A 22,362-nucleotide genomic window follows, 5' to 3' on the forward strand; every position below is an offset into this window, starting at 1 on the left:
GATTGAATTGTTGTGGATGTCATAATGACCTCTTTCTGATCTCTACAACTTGGTATCAGAGCCGGAGTTCAATTTGTCACATTATGGAGTCGAGTAGTAGTAATTTGATGGTTAAATTGACATCAACTAATTACTCAATTCGGAGACCTATGAAAAAGACCCGTTACATTGCAAAGATTTACAGAAACTGATAGAAGCGACCACAAAGACAAATAGTAGCATTGTTAAACCAACGAAACTCGAAAAAATGGATGACAAAGATTAGGTGAAGTTGAAAAGGAAGACTTTAGGGAATATTAGACAATTGATTGATATTAGCATATTCAACCATGTGTCACAAGGGTCCGACCCTTATGAGTTGTGGAAGTTGTGGAAGAAATTTGAAGGTCTTTATGAAAGAAAGACCGTTCATAATAATGCATCATTAATCAAGAAACTTGTTAATTTGAAATTAAAGGGTGTGAAGTCAGTCTCTATTATCAATAAGTTCACTACTATGGAATAGTCTCATGTACTCATAGACTATATGCAGACAAACTCATCAAATCAATTCAAGGTGTGACTTAAACATTGATTCAAATCACTTTACAGCACACTTCTGAAAAATTGTAACACTACTTTATCCTGCAATGTGACCTGATGCATCAATAAGATCAACAGTTTGACCTCATTCACTCCATGGAATTTACAAAGAAAATTCAAGATCCATCAGTAGCATCACTATGTAAAAACCTATATTCATATATTAACACACAAACACGTACGGGAAACAAAGCAAAAAAAACAAAGTTATTTATACAGGCAGGCTGAATCTACAACTCGCGATAATCCTGATAGAAGTTCTGGGTATTGAGTTCCCATCTCATGCAATATTTGTCTTCAACGGTTTCTTGCACCATCCAACGGTATTCGAGTACAGTCTAGAGAACACCGTGTGAATCCTTCTGATCTAATAGAGCGAGACTCTCTAGGTATGATCTCATATGAAAACCACGTATAGAACCCTCAACATGGGTTTTGAATTCCTCAAATTGATTGGTTTTTGCATTATACAAAACTAGTTTGCCCCCAATATTTTGCAGTATAACACAGCCATTGCTTCTAAGACTTCTGACCATTACAAATGACTCAATCACAAACTGCTTTACCCATGATTTAGGCGCACCATAATCTTTCATAATCCACAAACTAAGCTTCCCTGACCAATACCCATTTTCAAATACAGAAAGCAAGTCACACCATGAGGCGATGGTTAAATCGCTAATATTGGCATCGTGCAAGGTTTGGGGAAGCATCATGTCTTTGAATGCCTCACCTTTTACATCAACCCCACAATTAGCTTGTTATAAGCCAACCAGTGAATAACACCATTTACATAAGCTTGCCGGGTATCAAGCACAGGGGCTGAAGCAGAGCCATTAACTTCCCAACAACTTGAGCTAAGTCTAAAAATTGCAATTTTGGCGTCAACTTGGAGGGCTTCGAAATCCGGATTCTTAAGGTACACAATCCTGATAACCTTGTAATCATTCTTAGAAGAGTCAAACCCAAAACCAAAAACTGATCGACCCAAATCAGTTGATTCAACATCTAGTTTGAGTTCAGGAAGGGTCAGGAATCTCCTAATAACTGGATTCCATAAAATCAAAGTATCTGTTACTTCAACAATATCATCCGACAAGCATACTAACCCATTCACACAACCCACCATCCTAAAATAATCATGATGTTTACTAACAAAAGGAAAATCAATTGTCATAATCTCATCCAATTGCTCATTATCATGGCATAGTTTATACCTGACCTTTTTTTCTGCATGATCAAAGCTTCGCAAAAGGACAAGATGGCGTTTAGCCTTGTTGTAACAGACATGGGCCAAAATGAAATCAGGATTTGTAATTAAGGAATACCAAGACCTACAGACGCACCTGCATCTGAGCAAAGTCTTGGCTGGTAGCCTCATTAGAATTTCCTGCACCAAATCATCATATAAACCCCCTGTTACCATTGATTCTTCTATTACTGCTTTCTGCTGGTAGTTAAACTCTGAAAAAGAACAAAACTCTCCTCATCACAAATTTGACCAAGAACAGTGAATACAAAAATAATCAACACAAAGTGCCAACAAAATATCTCATAAGCAATTTGTCTTAATCTTGTAAGAAGTCTTTCTTAATGAAATTGACCAAGAAGGTATCAAATGCTATAGGAACTTAAACAACAATGATCAAGCAAATATGATCCTTCATTATGAAGTAATAGTCATCCTTTATTAGAATATTCTAATTTCTAAATAAATTTCAAATGATAAAACAAGAAAGCTCTACTACAATCCCATTAGAACCCCTCATATATTAAGTACAGAAGTTTTTAGTTTTTCTCGGTCCAACCCCATCCATGTTCGGCCTCCTCATGTCTCCACCAGACATACTAGGCTTACTAGCTCTAAGTACCGAAATTTTCTTCTCCTAGCTCCTTTTTGGCAACCAACACAAAATGTTATAGCTTCTTAAGTTCTTATACATGGTATTTTGAGGGAATAACACATTTAAATTCCTTTTTTCCAACACACGAAATATTACAGCAATACTCATATTACCCTAGTGCCTCCAAAGAGGCTTTTGAAAATGGCCCGGTCAGAAGGCCAGATCGATGTACACAACCTTATCCTTTGATGATAGAGATGTTTCTAATTGACCCTTAATATAAAAGCACGACCACTATTTAATACTCAGCAATTATTTTTTTAATAAATAGTACAACAATGAAACAATCAAAAGAACAAATTAATTATTCAATTAATCCATTACAATCCAAACCCAACAAACATCTTGCCACTTTCATGTAAATGGACAATGATCAGAACTCAAAACCAACGACAAAGATTCAGCTTGATACAAGTCACATAATCAAAATAGAAATAAAAGATTCTACAATATCAACAACCTGTATTATAATTTCATTAATTCCATAAGAAGAATGATTCTACAACCAAATCATTCTAACCTGTTCTAATAATCAGATTAACAAATAGTAATATACTTATATCATGCAATATCATCAATTCAATCAATACATTGACTTAAATCAAAACGGGCTAAGACAAAAGTAAAAATTGGGAAGAAATTATTGGGAAAAAAATATAAAAAGTATCAACTTTAGAGTTAAATTGAAATGGGTATGAACAAAATCAAGACTTGGCACTAAAATTAAGAAAAATAGAATGATCAAAGTAAGAAGAATACCTGAATTAGGAAAGGGTTTTTTTGCTTTTTGCAACAGCAAAAGGGTATTTATGCAAATGCAATGAAATTAATGGGAAATAATAGTGAATTAGCTACTTAAATTACAAGAGAGTTAAAGCAATTAGTCAACTTTAATTGTTACCTTAAAAAAAGGCAAAATGTCTGTTTGAAATTGATTTAATAAAGAAAAAGATAGAGGCGTCCACTACTTTTCTTCCAACTCAAGGAACACGTCAAGGAAATTCGGTTCTTAGTGTCTATCCCTTTTGAATTTTGATTGATGATCATTTTTTTTTTTTTTTTTTTTTTGTAATTTTGTATTGGGGTTTTTAGCTCGAATGCTCGTATAGAAGACAGATGACATCAATGCTTATTATATTTAAGATAGATGTCGCCATGTCGGTAATGTAGCGAATTGATATGATAACACAATTTGAATCAATCATGAAGTGAGTTGGTCAGTGTTCGGCCTTTTAATTCACTAATCTAAGTAGGTAAAGTGAATTTAATTGTTTAATAGATTAGTCAATTTAATGTTTATATATTTCAATTTCAACTCAAAATGAATACACTTTAGCTTAGGGATGAATAAAATAGTTACATTTGCTACATATTATATGCAACTTTTAGGTATTGTTTGACACATAATATGTAACGGAGATAGTATATAGATTTCCAAAACTCTTATACACATCTGATTTGATGATGTAATATGTTCGATCTGATATTCATTTTTCGAGTCGATTTAAGTGACAAACATCCGATTTAAATATTCAAAATTATGTGTATTTTATCAAAAAAATTTTATTACAAATGTACAAAAATTCAAGATTAAAAGATTTTAGTTTTAATATATGTAAATTAAAAAATATATAAATTGAAAAATCTATATTAATAGGGTATGATTTGGTTGTTGAAAAAAAAAAAAAACTATATTACATTTAATCGATTTGGACTACCACATAATATTGTTGACAATTTTTTTTGAAGGGAACTAATCGTCTAATACTTGTATAATAATTTAGATATTCGAAAATCAATTTCAAATTGGATACTACTATCCTATAACCAATTTTTTGTATTAGGATTTTTAGCTCGAATGCTCTTTTAGAATCTTTGTGACAAATGACATCAATGCTTATAATATTTAAGATTGATGTCGGCAATGTATTCGCTTTGATACGATAACACCATATGAATCAATATGAGTGAGTTGGTTAGTGTTTAGCATTTGATTTGCTTATTTGAGTAATATGAGCTTAATCATTTAATATATTTGCCAAATTAATGTTGATGTTAATGATGTATTTCAAAATAAAATTGACACAATGTAGCTTAGTGTAGGGAATTTTTATCTCACCCTACTGTGAGACATGTTTTTAGGCATGCCGGCGATCCTAGGAAAGAAGCTAGAGAAAAAGAGTCACCAACAAGTTTTAGGAACTTGTAAACCGTTCACGATTTTGAAGGTTACACCCCATTCACAATCATAGAAATTGGTAACTCCATAGTGGTCTGAAACCATGACTGGATGTTCGGGGATGATCGTACGAACTTAACCTTCAAAGAGGTCAAACCAGCCCTAAAATAGGCCTCTACTTGATTCTTATTGATATTCATGCGCGCTTTTCGATTAACATACATACATCAAATTAATCCTAAACTTGTTTAATATATGTTGGTTAATTATTAATGCACAATTAAATCTAATATTGGTGATCACTTGAACTAAAATTATGTTAAACCTAAATCCAATTATTAATTATCTTATTAGGCGTGATTTCAATTACAAATTCCCTTTAAACCTGCAAAAAGGGGTGGGATTAAGCAATAGCAATAAATCATTGATAATCAAGCAACAAATAATTAATTTAATAATTATCATAATCATCATCATAAAAACATCGTTAGTAATAAGATCCTAGGTTTGATACTAAACAGATTAATAACAATCCTAACATGTTACTAATAACAAAATCAATGCGTCATCCTAAACATGATTTCTATTAAAAAGTAATTAAATTACTCACTTTGATGTTTCGACTTTCTTGCTACAAAATAATACACACGTAAGCAAACTTCAAGAAAGTAAAATCAATAAAGTAAATAATTAATTAGGAATAGAAATATGGATTTAGATCCAAACCCTCAGAAATATCAACCTTTCACGTCGAGATCGAAGACAACGTCGAGTATGGTTTGGAGTATTCGAATCACGCAAAGGAAGTATAGTGAATGATTATGATGTACCTAGGATGTGTTTAGGCTAAGAACATGGGTTTTTAGGAATTTTGTATTTATTGAATTCTCTCTCGAATTCTTGTTGTGTGTTGATGATGATTTTCATGTGTTCAGATGATATTTTTTTTTTGTTCTTTGGAATCGAGGAAAACGACCTCTATTTATAAGGAAAGAGGAGAGTCGAACGATCGGAAAAAGATCAGAATGATAAACCTCCTTGTCGCGTCGCGATGGCCTCTGTCGCGACACGGCAGGGTAGTCGCGGCGCGTTGATCTGTCGCTATGCGATGATTCATAAGATAGAAAAGTTTGTAAGGAGTTTGTTTTCTGATGGTTTATCTTTGCAAAATATATACGAACGTCTTCTGAAATATTAAGGATTATCATAAGAGTTTTATTCAATCTCAAACTCTTGATCTTTATCTTTTCGGTAAGGATAGATTTGAAGCTTCTAGAAGATTCTAGCTGACTTGGGTAAAAAATATGATCATATGGGGCCTAAATAAAATATTTGGACTCCATGTAATTATTGGGTCGTATTGAAGGTGGACCTAGGCTTAGTTTGGGCTTGGTTTAGTATTTTGGCCATATATCACTCGTTTTAAATCGGATTTGGGCTTATAATATATCGTTGGAAAGCTCTTTTCAAGCCCCATCCATCCAAATAATTATTAGATTGAAAAAATGGACCAATATAATCAGGTTGGACGTTTTTATGGTTATAGGCACGAAAAGGATGCTTTCAAGGACACAAAATAAATGTTTTTGGATTTAAGGACACGAAATGAATGTTTTTGGAAAAAACATTTTGGGTAAGGTTAGATAGATGGTTTGTCTTTTGAAGAACCGAATGTTAAAAAAATTTGTTTCGCATCGGATTTGTTCTGATATTGATTTTAAATCAATTTGGGTAACAAATATTAGATCCAGATCTCTAGAATTTTGCGTATAATTAATTTACTTTTAAAAAAACAAAATTAAAGGATTACAATCTAATTTTTTTTTTATTTTTTTTTTTGTAAAAAAGGGTAATGAACTAATGATATTTGTATCCCTAATGACTACAGATTAACATTAATACATTTCTATATTTGGTATTAAATTAATAATGCATGACATAATCACATGAACGAAAAATTTCATTTATTTTACCACTTCTAGCATAACTACTTATATATTGCCTTAAGGGTTATGTATATCATTTTCCTTACCAAACCTATATTAATTAAGATGATATGATTTTTTATATTTTTTACACGGATTGGATTTAGTCCATTTTCACAAAATACTTGAAAAACAGTTAAATGACATTTATTTAGTCGGTAAATTTCAGAGTTACAACCTGAAATTTCATAGTTACATTCATACATGATAAAAATATTTGATGAAATATTGACATTGGAGACCTCATCACAAACATAAGTGAATATAAACAAAAAAAACAAAGGTAAGATAAAACAAATACTAAAATTTTAAGTACGGATCACAGTTGGGCGGTGTAGGTGCGGATGCCCCCTCCCCCTTATCCGCATTTGCCAAAAAAAATTATACTTGTGACCTATCCGCCACCCGCGATGGGTAAAATTTTAACACCCACATCCGCCTAAGCGGGAGACTTACATACACCCGATCCACCAACCGTCCGTCTTTTATCTGCTAACCTAACAATATTTGTTTGATAAATTTCCTATAAAACATGTCATTATGCTATCTCTGAAATTTTGTAAATACATAATTTAATCATATATTATACAAGTAAGTAGTCAACTGTATATAAATACACAAAAAAATTACTACATAAAAATTAGTGGTAGTAATAAGTTGGCAGGTAACTGGGTGGGTAGGCGGGTAACTAGCGGGTAGGCGGGTATGACATCAAATCCACTGCTTATTAGCTACCCACGGTGGGTATGACTTTTGTACCCATACCCACTTACTTATTTACCAAAGTTGGACCCATAATCGCTTCAACTGGGGCGGGTACGGTGTGGGACTCGCATTTTTATACCCACTTGTCATCCCTAATTTTAAGTATATAAATAATTTAATAGGTAAAATAATAGTAGAATAATTATGTAAATACCAGCGTTAAATCACGTTATGATATTTCTAGGAGCTATATATGTTAGAGCATAACTTTTGATTTCCACTTTATCATTATTATAAAAAATTGTGCTTTGATAAGTAAAAAATACATATAAACTTATTATACCGTACAATTGCACGGGTACTATACTAATTATTTTTATTGAAGTAAACTTATTTTTACTTAATATTGTTTTTTTAAAGTGTAGTGAACAGGGCCCTTAATATTGCAAATTCCAAATATGTAATATCCGATTCAAAATGATTTTAGATCAAATATCTGATTTGTGCTCAATTATAACTTTAGCCCACCTAACTTAAAGATTATAATAAATATCAATAAGAATTTGTCATTTAGCAAAAATTAGTTGGTCATACATTGAGCCGACATTGAATTAAGGATTGAGTATACATCTTCTTTCTTCTTTCCTTTTTAAATTTTTGGTTGTAGAAATACATTAACCAAAAATATATTGAAAATTGTATTATAAATTAAACATAACATGACAATAGAGTAAAGATCACTTAGAAGCGGTGGAATGCTTTAACAATCATTATACATCATTGTGTATCACTTACAATTAAATAATGTCTTGGAGTTTTTATAAAGCAATGGAAGATATATTAATACCCAGTAAATCATCAAGAAATGTATCACATGTTTTTTTGTAATAACGTAATATTGATGAGAAGTTGATCAAAAAATAGTTTAATTGTGTAACATTAATAATGGGATTTAAAATTAAGGGCCTATTCGATTGGCAAATTAAAATGTTGTTGTAGATTTGTAGGAGCGGTTATTAATTATGAAGATATTGATAATTGAAGCATGAGTGTTCGGTAAAAATTGTTGATTAAATTGTTAGCTATAGATTTGATTTTTCCTAAAAATGTAACAATATATATCAGCAATTATTTATCACAAATCATAGAAGTATTAACTTTTGGCAAAAATTACTTGCAACACTAATTACTAACCAAACCACTACATAAGATAGTTTTTGGACTTGTTTAATCCACTAAAAGCTACTTCCTTCATTTTTTTTTGTTTGTTACATTGCCCCTTCTGATCGGACGGAGAATTATTTTAACTTCTACGATCTCCAATACACATTTGACTACGAATATATACAATTATATGTGAGTTATATAATGTAAAATGTTGATATTTTGAAAATATTTTTTAAATCAAAGCTAACAAAATCCTACTTTTGCCAAAAGAAAAAGATAAAGAAAAAAAAAACCTACTTGATATAATATGATGTTTATAATAGTTAGTTTTTGTAATAGCTGACCATAAAATCAAAATATAACAAACAAAAAGAAACAAAGAGAGTTCTTAACAGTAATTTTACCTAATTTTACCTGGGTGTTCAATCCAAATAAATAAACATTGTTGATTTTTGATAAGTAACATATAGTGATGTAGTTGGTGGATTTTCCTCTTTTTGAGGTCTTTTATTCCACTTTGTTGTTTATTTTTATTTTTTGTCTACCTTTTAGAGTCCAAAGTCCAATTTCTAAGTCAAAAATTTTGAGGTCTCAATTTGAGTGTTGGGTTGGGTTTGGTGAAGTTGGATCGGATTTATTTTAAATTTAAGTTGTGTTAAATTTTAATGTCCATAAAACATATACAAGTGTAAATCTAAAGTTTTTTTTTTTCTTAAAAAAATACTTTGTATTTAGTGTAAGATAATACTTTCTACATTTCAAAGTAGATGACATGTTTCTTTTATCACGTTTTTCAATACATAAATTCAACCGTAAATATCTCTAATTATCAATTAAAAAAAATAAAGAGGAATTGAGAGGAAAATAATATGTGAGAGGATGGTGGTGGTGCCATGATTTTCATTGATTAGGTTAAAGGTAATGAGGCACCGTGGCAGCTACAGTTGCCAATGCTAGTAGAGGTGAATTTAGGATTGTTCACCGTTCCAAGACCGAATCAGATAGAAGACTGGAACAATGTACCTATATAAAAACTATATGTAATGTAGGTAATTAAAATTATAATAATATGAAGTCAATGCCAGTAGAGGTAAATTTAGGGTTGTGTTAGTATGTATATTTATAACATAGATGTCGAGCGTTTCAATTCGAGATATTGTAATTATAGATTACCAAATCATTTCATTAAGCTCGTTTGGATACAGATTTAGGAAGAAAGTGGAGGGAAAGGGGTAGGGAGGGGAGGGAAGAGAAGGGGAAGGGAGGGAGGAAGAAATTCAACTCCCTTGTTTGGAAAAAGGAGAAAAGAAAGGGGTGGGAAGGAAAACAACCGCCATCAACATCGTGCTCCTTCATTACATTCAACAACCAAATTTCAATTCACAATCAAACCAAAAACCTTAACCCTTGATTTTCTTCTTCTTCCTAATTATCTTCCTTGATCGGCACATGATTCCTACATCTCCAGTTCAATCATGACGAATTACGCAGTTCGTAAATTCTAGCAAAATTCCGGTGTGTTTGGATAAAGAAATGGGAAAGAAAAGAAGGGGAGGGAGGTGAGGATGAGGGAAGAGAAAGGAAGGGGAGGGAAGAAAGATGAGTTCCAAATCTCTCCATTGTTGGAGAGATTAATTTCTTACAATTTAATTCTTCCATTTCTCTCCCCTCCAATTCCCTTCCTTCCTTTTTTGTTATCTAAATGAAAGATAATCCATCCCTCCGTTTCCCTTCCCTTCTTTACCCTCCAATTCCTTCAATCCAAACAAAGTGTTCGACTTTGGAACAAAAATTGAATGGGAATCAAAGAGCCCGGCGAAAGAGGCGGAGAAAGAGTTTGCTCGAAAACTGGAAGCCATTGATTACGACGACAATAACAATGGTGAATTGGTAGTGGTAGAAAGGGTTAGGAAATTGGGGGAAAGATGCGTAGAATTCTAGATTTCCAATTTCCCCCAATTTGAGGAGAGAGAAAAATTGGGATTTTTTTTAATAAAAAAGGGTAAAGTTGTCTTTTTAAAAAAATTCAGTTTGTATAACTTATTTTCCTTTTAATTCTGTTTTGTATAATGTATTTTCCTTCCAAATCTTTTCAAATTTGGAAAGATTTTATTCTTAAGCAATTGTTGAAATATTTTCCCCCCAAATCCTTTCCTTCCATTTCCTTCCCCTCCATAAATTACTACCCAAACAAAGAAAATTGCATCCCTCCCTTTCCCTTACCCTTTCCCTTTCCCCCCAAATCCCACTATCCAAACATCTATGAAATTGCCAGGAAATGGGTCATAAGCTCATAATTGAAAACTAAATAATTTATGAAGTATATAACCACTTGATATGCGATATGCACATCATCAGCACATGGTTATATGAGCTAGAGTGAAAGGAAAAACACTTGCTCCGTAATACTATTCACATGACCATATCACATCTTTGATATTCCTGCCTGCCACATGCCATCATTTTGTATTCGGAATTGCAACTACTAGTCAAGCAGCAAGGCACCACACAAATGGAAAACACAAGATGAATACTTACATTCGACGTTACAACAAATGCTTCGAAAGCAGTCTCGAAAATGTAATCCAGTGAGAGTTAGCATCAAACTTGGACTATCCAAGACAGCCTGAACAAATTTTAACACGATGAAGATGTTCCTATGTTTTAGACCTAAGAATTCCTACGTAACGACTATACCTACTCTATCCCCCAAAGTTGTCCTACGACTCAATAGCTATACATGCAACTCCGATAGTACAACACTAAAGATTACAAGACACGTTATCCACGTATCCAGGATTGTTTGAATGTACGTACTATATGAGACATGCTGAATTCAGCACCTACTAGCAATCAGAAAATATATACAGAAGCATCTCACAAGTTCCCTATTATGATCAGCATGCCGCTATGTGTTTACAAGGTTGAACCCCTTGAACCAGTAGATTTACTTCCCCATAAATGCCGTGAGCCTGTATCCTTGTCAGCAAAAGCAACTGAACAGAAGTAAAAGCACAAATGAGAGCAAGGAAATAATGAAGACGCTTGAAGTTTGTACGGAAGTCTTTTCTCCTCTTTGATTATATTTATAAACAATGACGAATTCGTATGAAGTATAGGATTTGTTGTTTGATAAACAGAATAAAAACCAACTGAGAATTTGAGGAAACGTTTTTACACTAATCAATACAAATAATTATAAGAAAAAAAGTAGTCACATACATTACCCCTTCTTCCCAACTCCTCCCAAGATTTATACTACGTGCTACATTTGATTGGATGTCACTTTTGATGAAAAAGTTACCAATAACATATCTTTCACTTAGATTTAGACTTCTCCATCACACCAAATCATCAATATGATCTTTGTTAGGAATTCGTTCTTAAGGTATACTACGTAAAAGGTAATATTAGAAAGTTCAATTTTTCACTTACTAAATTTAGAAAGTATCATGCTCCATCAATTGTTCATGTCCCTTCCTATTTTGATTTTGGGTATCCCTTTTCTCCTTCCTACTTTCACTTTGTTCCTTTTTAATTTTTTTTTTCTCTATAATGCCCTTCTGCTAATACTTACACTTTTATTAACCCTTACCAACCCATGAGTTCGTTCTTAAGGTATACTACGTAAAAGGTAATATTAGAAAGTTCAATTTTTAACTTAATAAATTTAGAAAGTGTCATGCTCCATCATTTGTTCATGTCCTTTCCTATTTTCGATTTTGGGTGTCCCTATTTCTCCTTCCAACTTTCACTTTGTTCCTTTTTATTTTTAATTTTCCTCCATAATGCCCTTCTGCTAATACTTACACTTCTATTAACCCTTACCAACCCATAATTTCTCTCCACCCTACAACTAGGGAACTCAGCCCACTAATTTACTCCATTCCTAATGTGGCTACAAAGAGTAAGAAGCAGAACAAGAAAATGGTGGTACGAGAGAAGATGTGCAATAAACTTAGAGACCACAGGTTAGCTATAAAACAGCTAGAGCCACCTTATGGAATCTTGGTAGAAATAGCATCAGGAAGATAATTAGTACCTTCTGCCTTGGGAAATGCAGGAGTACACTCAGCTTCACAGCTAGTTTGCAGGGAAAATGAACAAGGACACTCTTGATTAGACTCCAAAATGCATCTTAACCACTTCAAGGACATAAGAAATAGTCATCTGGACTCAAAGAAGCAAGCTACGGCTGAATACAGCTGCTCTTCTTCAAATGGCTTTGACACGTAACCATCCATGCCGCACTTAATGCATTCTTCATTGGTAGCTTGAATTACATCTGCTGTCATCGCCAATATTGGAGTGTGCCAAGGAGTCATATTAGGAAATGAATCCACTGAAACCTCCCCGGATTTAAGTTTCTCATTGAACTCAGTTTCCTTCAGACGAATTAGTCGAGTAGCTTCAAACCTGGAGAGACAGGACAGGAAAGAAGACAAATACTTTTCAGATGAGACCAGTTACCTCATATCTTTAACCAGTCAAACAGGAAGTGCAGCAACTGTGGAATAATAGCACAGATATATATGCCCACCACCCAGGCTCTTTTGCTTCATATTTAACATATTAAGAATAAGTAAATCTATTTGCATAGACCAAGAATTGCAGGGAAAAAGTAGCATTACCCATCCATCTCAGGCATTTGGAGATCCATAAAGCAAGCATCAAAGTTATGGGGTGGCTCAAGCTTCATCACAGCAGCCTTCCCACTGTCAACACAGGTCACAACCGCTCCATATTTTTTTAGTGCCCCTTCTGCCACTTTACGGTTAACAGCATTATCATCAACCACCAGGATTAGTTTTCCTTTGAGTAAACTTCCAAGACTGGCAGGTTTGACTCTATTTGACTGCCTTTTTCTCCCATTGCCAAAGGCTTCATGAAAGCAGCCAGTTAAAACACTCAACCTCAGAGGCTTCGTGATTATACTGTCAACTAAATGAGAGGATTTAAATTCACTGCGCTCAGACGGAGTCATGGAAGTGGCCAACAAAAATATCTTGGGCATTCTATCAATAGAGCCTTTTGACACTGCATTTTCAAGTAGATGACGGATCTCGATAACAGGCTCCTTTTCCCATACCTCTCTGTCAATGAGGATCATGGCTAGTGGCGCTAAAGCACTGCATGAAAAATATCATGCATCAGCAAAGGCCAATTTTCCAAGTAGAGATTCAGAGTTCTGAAACCAAATACTTTGTACATGTCTACATGCAAAGTCAAGCTTCATCTCAAATGCAAACTTTAGCATTGAAACACAAGGAGATTGTCAATAAACCAAAAATGTATGTAATTTGCTTAATTCTGTGTTGAATCTAGAAACAATAATAGAAATATCACATACAGGATCCTAGAAGAAAGTTTAGGCATTTTTTTTTCTTTTTTATCTAAAGGGGGAAGGGCGGAAGGTTAAAATCAAAGCTGTATCCTAACTACTACGAGAGTTAATCAGTAACCTCACTCACACACATGCAAATACAAATCTTATCAACACAATTACCACAAACAACCATTTCTAAAGGGGGTAAAGAATGAAGTTCTACCTTGTATTTGGAAAGTCAGAAACAAATGAGAAAGCGGACTGAAGACTGGAAACTGTGTCAACAGATATCCCCAGTCTCTGAAGATGATACCGTGTGACCTCAGCTCGAATGCTTCTTTTATCAATTACCAAAGCTCTCAACCCCTTCAATTCCGAAATAGATGTTTCATGGGTGTGCCATTTTGGGTCTAGGGAGTCAAGCTCTCCTCTCTTAAGAACTGCTGTAAAAGAAAAGGTACTTCCAACATCACGCTCACTCACAAACCCAATTTCCCCTCCCATAAGGTCTACCAAGCATTTGCTTATACTCAATCCTATTCCAGTTCCTCCGTAGTGCCTCGAAGTGGAGCTGTCAGCCTGCATAAATGGAGTAAATATGCGGCTCTGTGCCTCTTGAGGAATCCCTTCTCCTGTGTCCTCCACTGTCACTATTAGTTTGATAAGCTCAGATGTCTCAGTGCTTTCTTTACCACCCAACTGTTTAAAGTTTGTCCAACTTTTCCATCTATCAACAATAGGATAACCGCTTAGAGTATTTCTTTCAGATCCATCTTTCAATGAATTTAGTCCTTGTCGAAGCACATCATCCATCATATCAGATGGTGCCCTCACTTCATCAGCCAAATGTACGGAAACAAAAATATGTCCCTTAGCATTTGTAAACTGCAGGCAGAAGAAAATGTTTGTCAGATCCATCTTTGAATGAATCACATTGATTTATGCATTTCACATCGAAAGTTTTAAGCATCTTCTTTCTGCCTATTGTTCAAATGGTCACATTGAAGGAGTAGACAAGAATCGAGCATGCTCAGATGCTCTACATACTTCACATGTTCACAAAGATACAAGGATGATCAAAGTGCATATTAATCTCACTCGGCTATACTATGCAAAAGGTTTGTAGAGTAAGTGTATTAAGAAATTAAATATTCACCCAAAAAAATCAGGCTTTTGTATACATACACCACACAAAAATAAGTTACAAATTTCAAAATTGTGGAGATCTTCACAGAATGAATAATTTTTTAACAGGCATATACTTCCAATGAAAAGAAATTATCTGTAAGAACCTATTGGTTATCACACAACCAGGCCAAATTTAGCCCTCGAATTTGACAAGGACAGACCAAGACCACAGCTCCACACCTAACTACACTATTATGAAGAACAAACAAGAAAGGAGGCAAAGAATCATTTATAAGGCTAGCAAACTAACCTTTACTGAATTACCAACAAGATTTGTTATTATCTGCCGGAATCGCCCAGGGTCTCCAACCAGAATCTCAGGTACCTTATTGGATACATATATAGCCAACTGCCGACGATGAATAAGGAAATAAAAATTAGGACTCAATTACACTCACAAATTTGGATAAAAAATTAACTTCTACATGATTTAGTAATTGATCATACTTCAATTTCTTTTTCCCGAGACTTTCCCGAGAATAGAGAAACGACATTGTCTAGGATATTACGCAAATCAAAGGGCACTGCCTCAAGCTCAAGCCGGCCTGATTCTATCTTGGCCTGATCAAGAACCTCATTAATAATGGAAATGAGATCCTTTCCGCTGGCATGAGCTGTCTGGGCATAATCAAGTTGATCAGCATCCAGATCAGTATCCATCAGCATTTGCAGCATACCTAAAACAAAGGCCAAAATTCAGATCCAACATAGATAGCAAAAGCTAATCAAATACAGAATATACTCTATGTCAAATTCCTTCTTACCTAAAACACCGTTCATGGGCGTTCTTATTTCATGGGACACAGTAGCAAGGAACTGCACAAAGACAGAGAAATGAATTGAAGACACTAATGATGCAACCAAAAACCATGTAAGAATGCACTAAAAATATATAAAATAAAATATTAAATAAAACTCAAAATAACAAAAATTACAACTGCTAAGCTTTTAAAGCTAACATCAATTCAAGCTTGAATTAAACCCACCTGAGATTTTGCAACGTCAGCAGCTTCAGCACGAGCTTTTAGCACCGTCATTTTTTGGCAGTCTTCCTCTACTCTGACAATTCTATTAATGGCTGCATGAAGAATATGACTTAGGAGCAACGAAATTGTCAGGACTCCACCTGCTGACAATATTGCCGTCCAAGGCGGAGGTGGCCTGTTTTTGAACCTACGAAAAGAAAAAGGAAAAGTTCACCCTGCTCTGGTTAGCACATCTACAATAAAAATGAAGTATTCTTCTTAATTTCTCAGTTTGATTAATGACATGAAATTTAGTTGTCATGTGTACACTACCTGCAATGCATCTCATGCTTTCGAGTTGGATCCCCAAAATCAAGACTGCTATTGTGCAAAAAACCTGTGTCTACAACATCAGTTCCATACATGTTAATTTTTGCTGATTTATTCGTTGTATCATAGACATTCACAACAATTGTTTGTTTGCCAGCAAGTTGCTGAAGAATCTTCTCCACTAGTGAGCGCAGATCATAAGATGCACCAAGATACCTACAATGGTGAAACCATTGTGTTATTATATATAGTTCAAAGTAAAAGAGGCAACAAGGTTCAAAGGAAAAACTTATTACCCCATAGTTGCTGTTATGCGTTGCTCTGGAGTGGCATCTGGTGGAAGCTCATGGTCATAGACAGCAAAAGTAAGTACTACTCCCAGGTGATTAGATTTAAGTAGCTTAAATGGAGAAGTCAAGACACCCTTTCCAGTTGCCCTGGCTCGCAAAATATTGTCACGGTCTTCCTGCATATATAAAAATTTACCTTAATTTATTTGTAGTGGCTGAAGTAGAAACTACAATTATATCATATGTAGATAATAGATGTCATTAAAGAATCCCCATTCTGTTTTAAGTTTTTAACTGCTAATGAGAGATACAGACACTTCAAATCCTGATCATTTCAGTCAGGGGATTTAAGTGCCAGACTGATTGTAGGCCCTATTCTTTAAAACTTACAATAATTCATGTCTGATAGTTTAATATGGACTGATGGTTCAAATAAGCTCAGATAATATATTAACTAGAATAAGAATAGCTTCATATCAAATCCAATAAGCTCAGATAGATTCAATTCTGATAAATGAAAGGTTTCAGGAAAGAAAAGCTTGAGCCAAGTGTGAAAAATGGAAACGATAAGCTTCCAGACGTTTCCAACATATATACGATGAACTGAATTGGAAAAAAGTTGATTACAGATATGTATCCATACATAATTAAAGAGAGAGTCAATTAATTACAGATAAATATCCATACATAATCAAAAGGAGACTCAGGTTAGATTCCTCAAAAATATATTTAACTCCAGCAAAGTTGCTCATCACAAATAGAATTTAGAACAGGAATTTCTAACTTGACTCTCATTTAATTACATTTACAGATTTCACAATACACATCACTAGACTGCCGGGAGTGACATTAATAGAGATAGAAATTCATCAAACATGTTACCTTATAAACAAAGAACCCTCAATAATTGAAGAACATACCTTTCCAGACATCATGTCTATAGAGACAATATGAGCTACTGTTCTTTGACAGAATATAACAGGTGCATATTCATCTTGAATGGGTGCAGGGTCCATCTTTGCAGGATCAAAATCTTGTACAAGAGTCTGATCCCCGTGTTCCATCTTCTTTATAGTCCATCCCTGACGCTTTTCAAATTTCTCCCTCTCAGAGTGAGTAACTTTCAATGCATAGGCAACACCACTGGTGAGTGGCCTCTCAAAAGCAGTTCTGTCAGTATATTCTTCAAATGTTTTCTGCAGAACCAACAGCATGAAAAAGATACCTACTTAGCAATCATCTCCAGAAGGAAAAAGGCTCTTGCAACATTATTGCAGGGGCAATTCGCCAATATGACAAACTATGTTGCTAACTATAGGTGGATATACATTTAAAGAGAGCTAAAGATCTGTTTGTGTATTTCCCAGATGTTTTTTTAGTCCATGTTGGCATGCTGATATACTCACCATTTTCATCATGCATAATTTTTCATTAGCTTAAACAATTACGAAATTACCTGATCCATAGCAGAAGGATTTTTTCCATGGTGAAATGTAGAAACCAGGACAGCTAAGGCGTGCACATGATTCATGCCAACATTAAACTGATCTTGCAGCATTCTGGCTCGCTCATCGCACATATTAGCTAAAGTTTCTCTTCTTCTGAAAACAGTGTCTTGGTAAAAATGGTAGAATATACAGATGGATACAACCATCATACCAACAACAAACAGAAACAAGAGCTTCTTTTGCCACTTTGTAGTGGTTTTGGCTGTACTATGGATTTGCAATGGAAGCTTATGCTGCATAAGTTGCTGCTGCTGCAGCTGCTGTGGCTGGGAATTCAATCGCGGTGCCAGGGAATACTGCTGCTTCCTCCATATGCTAGAACAAAAACAAGAGATCCTCAAACTCATCACCATCAACCCAAAAAGCACCCACCAACAAGTCTTTGTTGACCAAAAACAATTAGACCTGCAGGCATCTTCTGCGTTGCCATTAGCTTGCACAGAAGTTCCCTGTGGAAAAAGAATAGTATAAGTCCAATCTGCAAACGACACTGGTATAATTTCTTATCTTATGAACATACAATTTACTTAATACAAAGGCAAGGATAACGATAAAATTCAATTAATATATATTTTTAATTGCATTAGACTGGCATCATTTCTAATCTTAAAAACAAACCTGAAAAACTTTATAAACCATCTGATGACACACTCTCAAATGACATATATGCTAAAAAAACGCATGTATTCTCAACAACAATTAAAGAAGATTCAAAACCATCAAGATTACAGAATAACAGGCATCCAAGCAATCTCCACCTCTCAAATTTCTTTAAGAGCATTGTAAGCCAACTCAAAAATCAAATGGCATAGAGAGGAACATTTTATCTAGGGGTTTAATTATATTACTTTTCCTAATCCGTTTATTTACCACAAAATTACCAACAAACTAAACATTATTATTTATTATTAGTTCAAGAGCAGCCAAATTTCAAGCAACACAAACAAAACATTAAATTAATTCAAGAACTACCAAATAAAATTTACCTGATTAGAAAATAGATGAAGCTGGTGGCGGCCGAAATCGAAAGGTTCGTTAAACACAAGATTCTTGAAATCACCAAGGAACAAAGACTTATTTTGAGATTTCGAAAACCAGCCAATCAACCCATACAAGAACCAACTTAATCCAACAGCAACAATCACATGAAGCAACATTGCAATCTTCCCATTCCACTTCCCAACACTACCACAAGATCCATTCATTTGATCCTTAGCAGCCTTTTTCATCTTGAAGTTGGAAGCATATTTTCCATTTGAACCAGAATGGTTGTTATTCAATGACATGTATTCAGCAAATTTCTTGCTAATTTGAGTATTACTCCAATTATTGAGCATAAACCAACTTGCAAACTTCAACACAACAAACAGATTATTCACCAAGTAGATGAAATTTCAATGGCGCCGAAACCCGAAACTCGAAACCCGAGATCTGTTCTTGTTTAATGTGCAGCAGTACAGCTTCCTGAAGCATTCAATCAAACACATGAAGATCATACCAAAAATTATTCCACAAAATAAAAATTAAAAAATGAAGAATAAAAAATCCAATTCATTTGCCTTCATACAAATCTAACAAACCCATCAAAATTAACTTTACTTTCTTCTTCCACAGTACATTCTCACTCTACCTCTCACTTTCTCTCTCCTCTTTCTGTCAGTAATAATTAGTTGAGCATAGGATATTTCAATTATAAAACAAACCCACTTCAATTTGGATAAGACCCACTTCAAATTCATCACAAAAAACCTAACTGGCAACTGGAAACAATCATATAATTAACAAAATTAAAGAAAAGAAAAGGAAAAGTTAAGGGAGTTTTCATGCTTTATTTTTACCTATTTGAATGATTTTTCTCTCTCCTCTGTTCTGTTCTTCAACTTGGTGGAGAGCATTTGCTGAGAAGATTGGGGCACATTATTATCTCAATCATTCAAAGTGGGGAAAAGCTATACCTATACCAAATCAACTCAAAGATTTCAGAATCAAATTACCCACAATTAAAATTTTAACTGTTGAAAAGAAAAAAGGAAAAAAAAATGAGGAAATTATATAATAAAAAATAATATAATTTGGTACCCTTTTGCTTTATAAGAGTGATGAAAGAGACTGCTGCTGCAACCTCTTCTTCTTCCAGTGTTTGTTTTTGTGAAGCAGGTGCAGGTGGTTTTACTGATAAACAGAGAAATTGAGAGGAGAGAGAAAATGTGTCAGTTAGAAGAAGGTGAAATATTATTTTAATCAAAATAACCATAATTATACAAGAGCGGGTATTTTGTTTTGAGCGTAAAATAATTAAAAATTATAAAATGATGAATGTTGTCCGAATTTTTTGTTTGTGTTTTTTTGGGAATATTAGGAACATACTGATGCATGATTTTAACATTTTGAAAAAAATATATTCTGTCATCGTGGTAATGGTTAAAAATTTATTAAAAAATTAAAAAAAAATATAAAAACTAAAAACCCAACCCCAAGCCCCCAACCCACGACAACCACGCAACCACCGGGGTCGGGCTTGCCACCGGCCCAGCCCAAGTCCCCGGCCTCAGCCTGTTGTGCCCAGACCCCCTCCCCCACGCCGGCGTCGCTTTACCGGTGTCCCTTTCCCTCAAACAACCAATCCCGCAGCCCTAAACCCGGCTGAAATTCCTAAGCTACCTTTACCACCATATAAAAACCCCCAGCTGCCCCTCCCCCACCATCGGAACCCTAAATAGTAGGGGAGGGGCGGCTGAGGGTAGGGGTGTCCGTTCGGTTTTCGGTTTGGATTTAGTCCAAATCCGATCCAATCCGAAATATAATTCGGTTTTCAATTTTCCAATCCGATCCGATCCGAATTTCTCTCTTGATCCAATCCGAATAAAAATTCGGTTGTTTGGATCCGATCCGAAAATCCGAATTATAATACATTATTTTTTTAGCGCCTAATACAATTATAAAAATAAAGCTTTACTATAAATAAAAGTCTTCAAAATCATGATTAAAATACACAGTTAAACGTTAAGTCATTAATTAATTAATACAAAGTCTCTCTAATTTATTTTATGTAGTATTATATATTTGAGCTAAACTTCAAAATATACAAAATATACAAGCTTAATTTTACAATTCGGTTTTTGGTTTGGATTGGATCCAATTAGGGTCAATCCGATCCAATCCGAAAATCCGAATTTCCAAAAAATCTCAATCCGATCCGATCCGAATTGATAATTCGGTTTGGATTGGATTGGATTTCGGTTTTTATCCGAATTATGGACACCCCTAGCTGGGGGTTTTTATGCGATGGAGGAGGTGATTTAGGGATTTTGGGTGATCGTGGGTGGGATTTCGGAGGTTTTGGGCTATGGGATTGGTGGTTTTGGGGGAAAAGGAGCTAAAGACGCGGGGGAGGAGGTTTTGGCTAGCGCGTGGGTGTGGAAGGTGGTTCTGGCCGCCGCAGTTGTTGTGGGGAAGGTGGTTTGTGGGTGGGGAAGCTGGGCAATTTTTTTTTATTTTTTTTTTGTTTTTTAGTTTTTCTTTTTTTTCAATTTTTGTAAGTTTTTTTTTTTAAAAAAAATTCCAACCAATCACGTGGTGATACGTATCACCTTAACCTATTATAACAGGTTAGGGACCAAGAAAGTGAATACACCCCAAAGTTGGGATTATTTAATAATAATCCAAAGTTGAGATTATTTAAAGCGGATACGTGAAAGTTGGGATTATTTTTACCAATTTTTCCTATATTTTATCGAATACTTGGGAGTAGAGGGGAGGGTAAGGAAATCTCTACCCCCTACCCCCCAAGTACCCTCACTTGATAAGATTTGAATCCCAAACCTTTAGGATCTGAGGTAAGAGTCTTACCAAGTGGGCCAATAGGCCCAACACTTTGTTGGTTAAAAAAAAAAGACCCTTCATAAGATGACCGTTTTATAATTAGACATTCTTTTGACCCACATCGATTCTAACCTAACCTGTCCAGAAACAATGTCTGATATATAACATTCGTATTAAATTAAGATTATACAGAGTATACGGTAGAAAACTACCGTCATTGACTTGTGGTATCAATAAAGTGTCTACCACCAATTCTAGATTAAGGAGGATTTTTATTAACTTATTGTAAGACAGGTTAAAGTTATCCTATAAGTATTTAAAATTACCATTATATACTACAAAACTTGTCATTTTTCTGAAATAAATTTTACTCTTAAAAAACACTTATAATGTATTAAATTAATCATATTA

General features: G+C 34.4%; 1 protein-coding gene and 1 pseudogene across 2 annotated transcripts; both read right to left on the minus strand.

Annotated features, from left to right (window-relative positions):
- Positions 1-527: 527 nt before the first annotated feature.
- Positions 528-3,696, minus strand: LOC110691826 (annotated as a pseudogene).
- Positions 3,697-11,034: 7,338 nt separating this feature from the next.
- Positions 11,035-20,826, minus strand: LOC110691825 (histidine kinase 2-like). Of its 2 annotated transcripts, XM_021868781.1 has the most exons (15): positions 20,209-20,826; positions 19,968-20,084; positions 19,116-19,593; positions 18,078-18,578; positions 17,542-17,817; positions 16,628-16,797; positions 16,335-16,547; positions 16,023-16,209; positions 15,801-15,852; positions 15,484-15,713; positions 15,287-15,385; positions 14,072-14,733; positions 13,154-13,651; positions 12,565-12,938; positions 11,035-11,518 (listed from the first exon to the last, which is right to left on the minus strand). In XM_021868781.1, the coding sequence occupies exons 3-14, from the start codon at positions 19,464-19,466 to the stop codon at positions 12,689-12,691; spliced, it is 3,489 nt and encodes a 1,162-aa protein (XP_021724473.1). In that variant the 5' UTR covers positions 19,467-19,593; positions 19,968-20,084; positions 20,209-20,826; the 3' UTR covers positions 11,035-11,518; positions 12,565-12,688. The 2 variants fall into 2 exon arrangements, with proteins under 2 accessions (XP_021724473.1, XP_021724474.1); XM_021868782.1 differs by lacking the exons at positions 19,968-20,084; positions 20,209-20,826 and having other exon boundaries at positions 19,116-19,901.
- Between the last annotated feature and the right edge of the window lie 1,536 nt (positions 20,827-22,362).

The sequence above is a fragment of the Chenopodium quinoa genome, unplaced genomic scaffold (assembly GCF_001683475.1).
Source record: "Chenopodium quinoa cultivar QQ74 unplaced genomic scaffold, ASM168347v1, whole genome shotgun sequence".
NCBI classification, from domain to species: Eukaryota; Viridiplantae; Streptophyta; class Magnoliopsida; order Caryophyllales; family Amaranthaceae; genus Chenopodium; species Chenopodium quinoa.

Coding starts and splice junctions, on each gene's coding strand:
- LOC110691825 (XM_021868781.1), bottom strand. CDS start 19,466: ATGCTCAATAATTGGAGTAATACTCAAATTAGCAAGAAATTTGCTGAA. Junction 18,579..19,115: donor TTCATCTATTTTCTAATCAG/GTAAATTTTATT, acceptor CTTTTTCCACAG/GGAACTTCTGTGCAAGCTAA. Junction 13,652..14,071: donor TCTGACTTTCCAAATACAAG/GTAGAACTTCAT, acceptor TTTTTCATGCAG/TGCTTTAGCGCCACTAGCCA.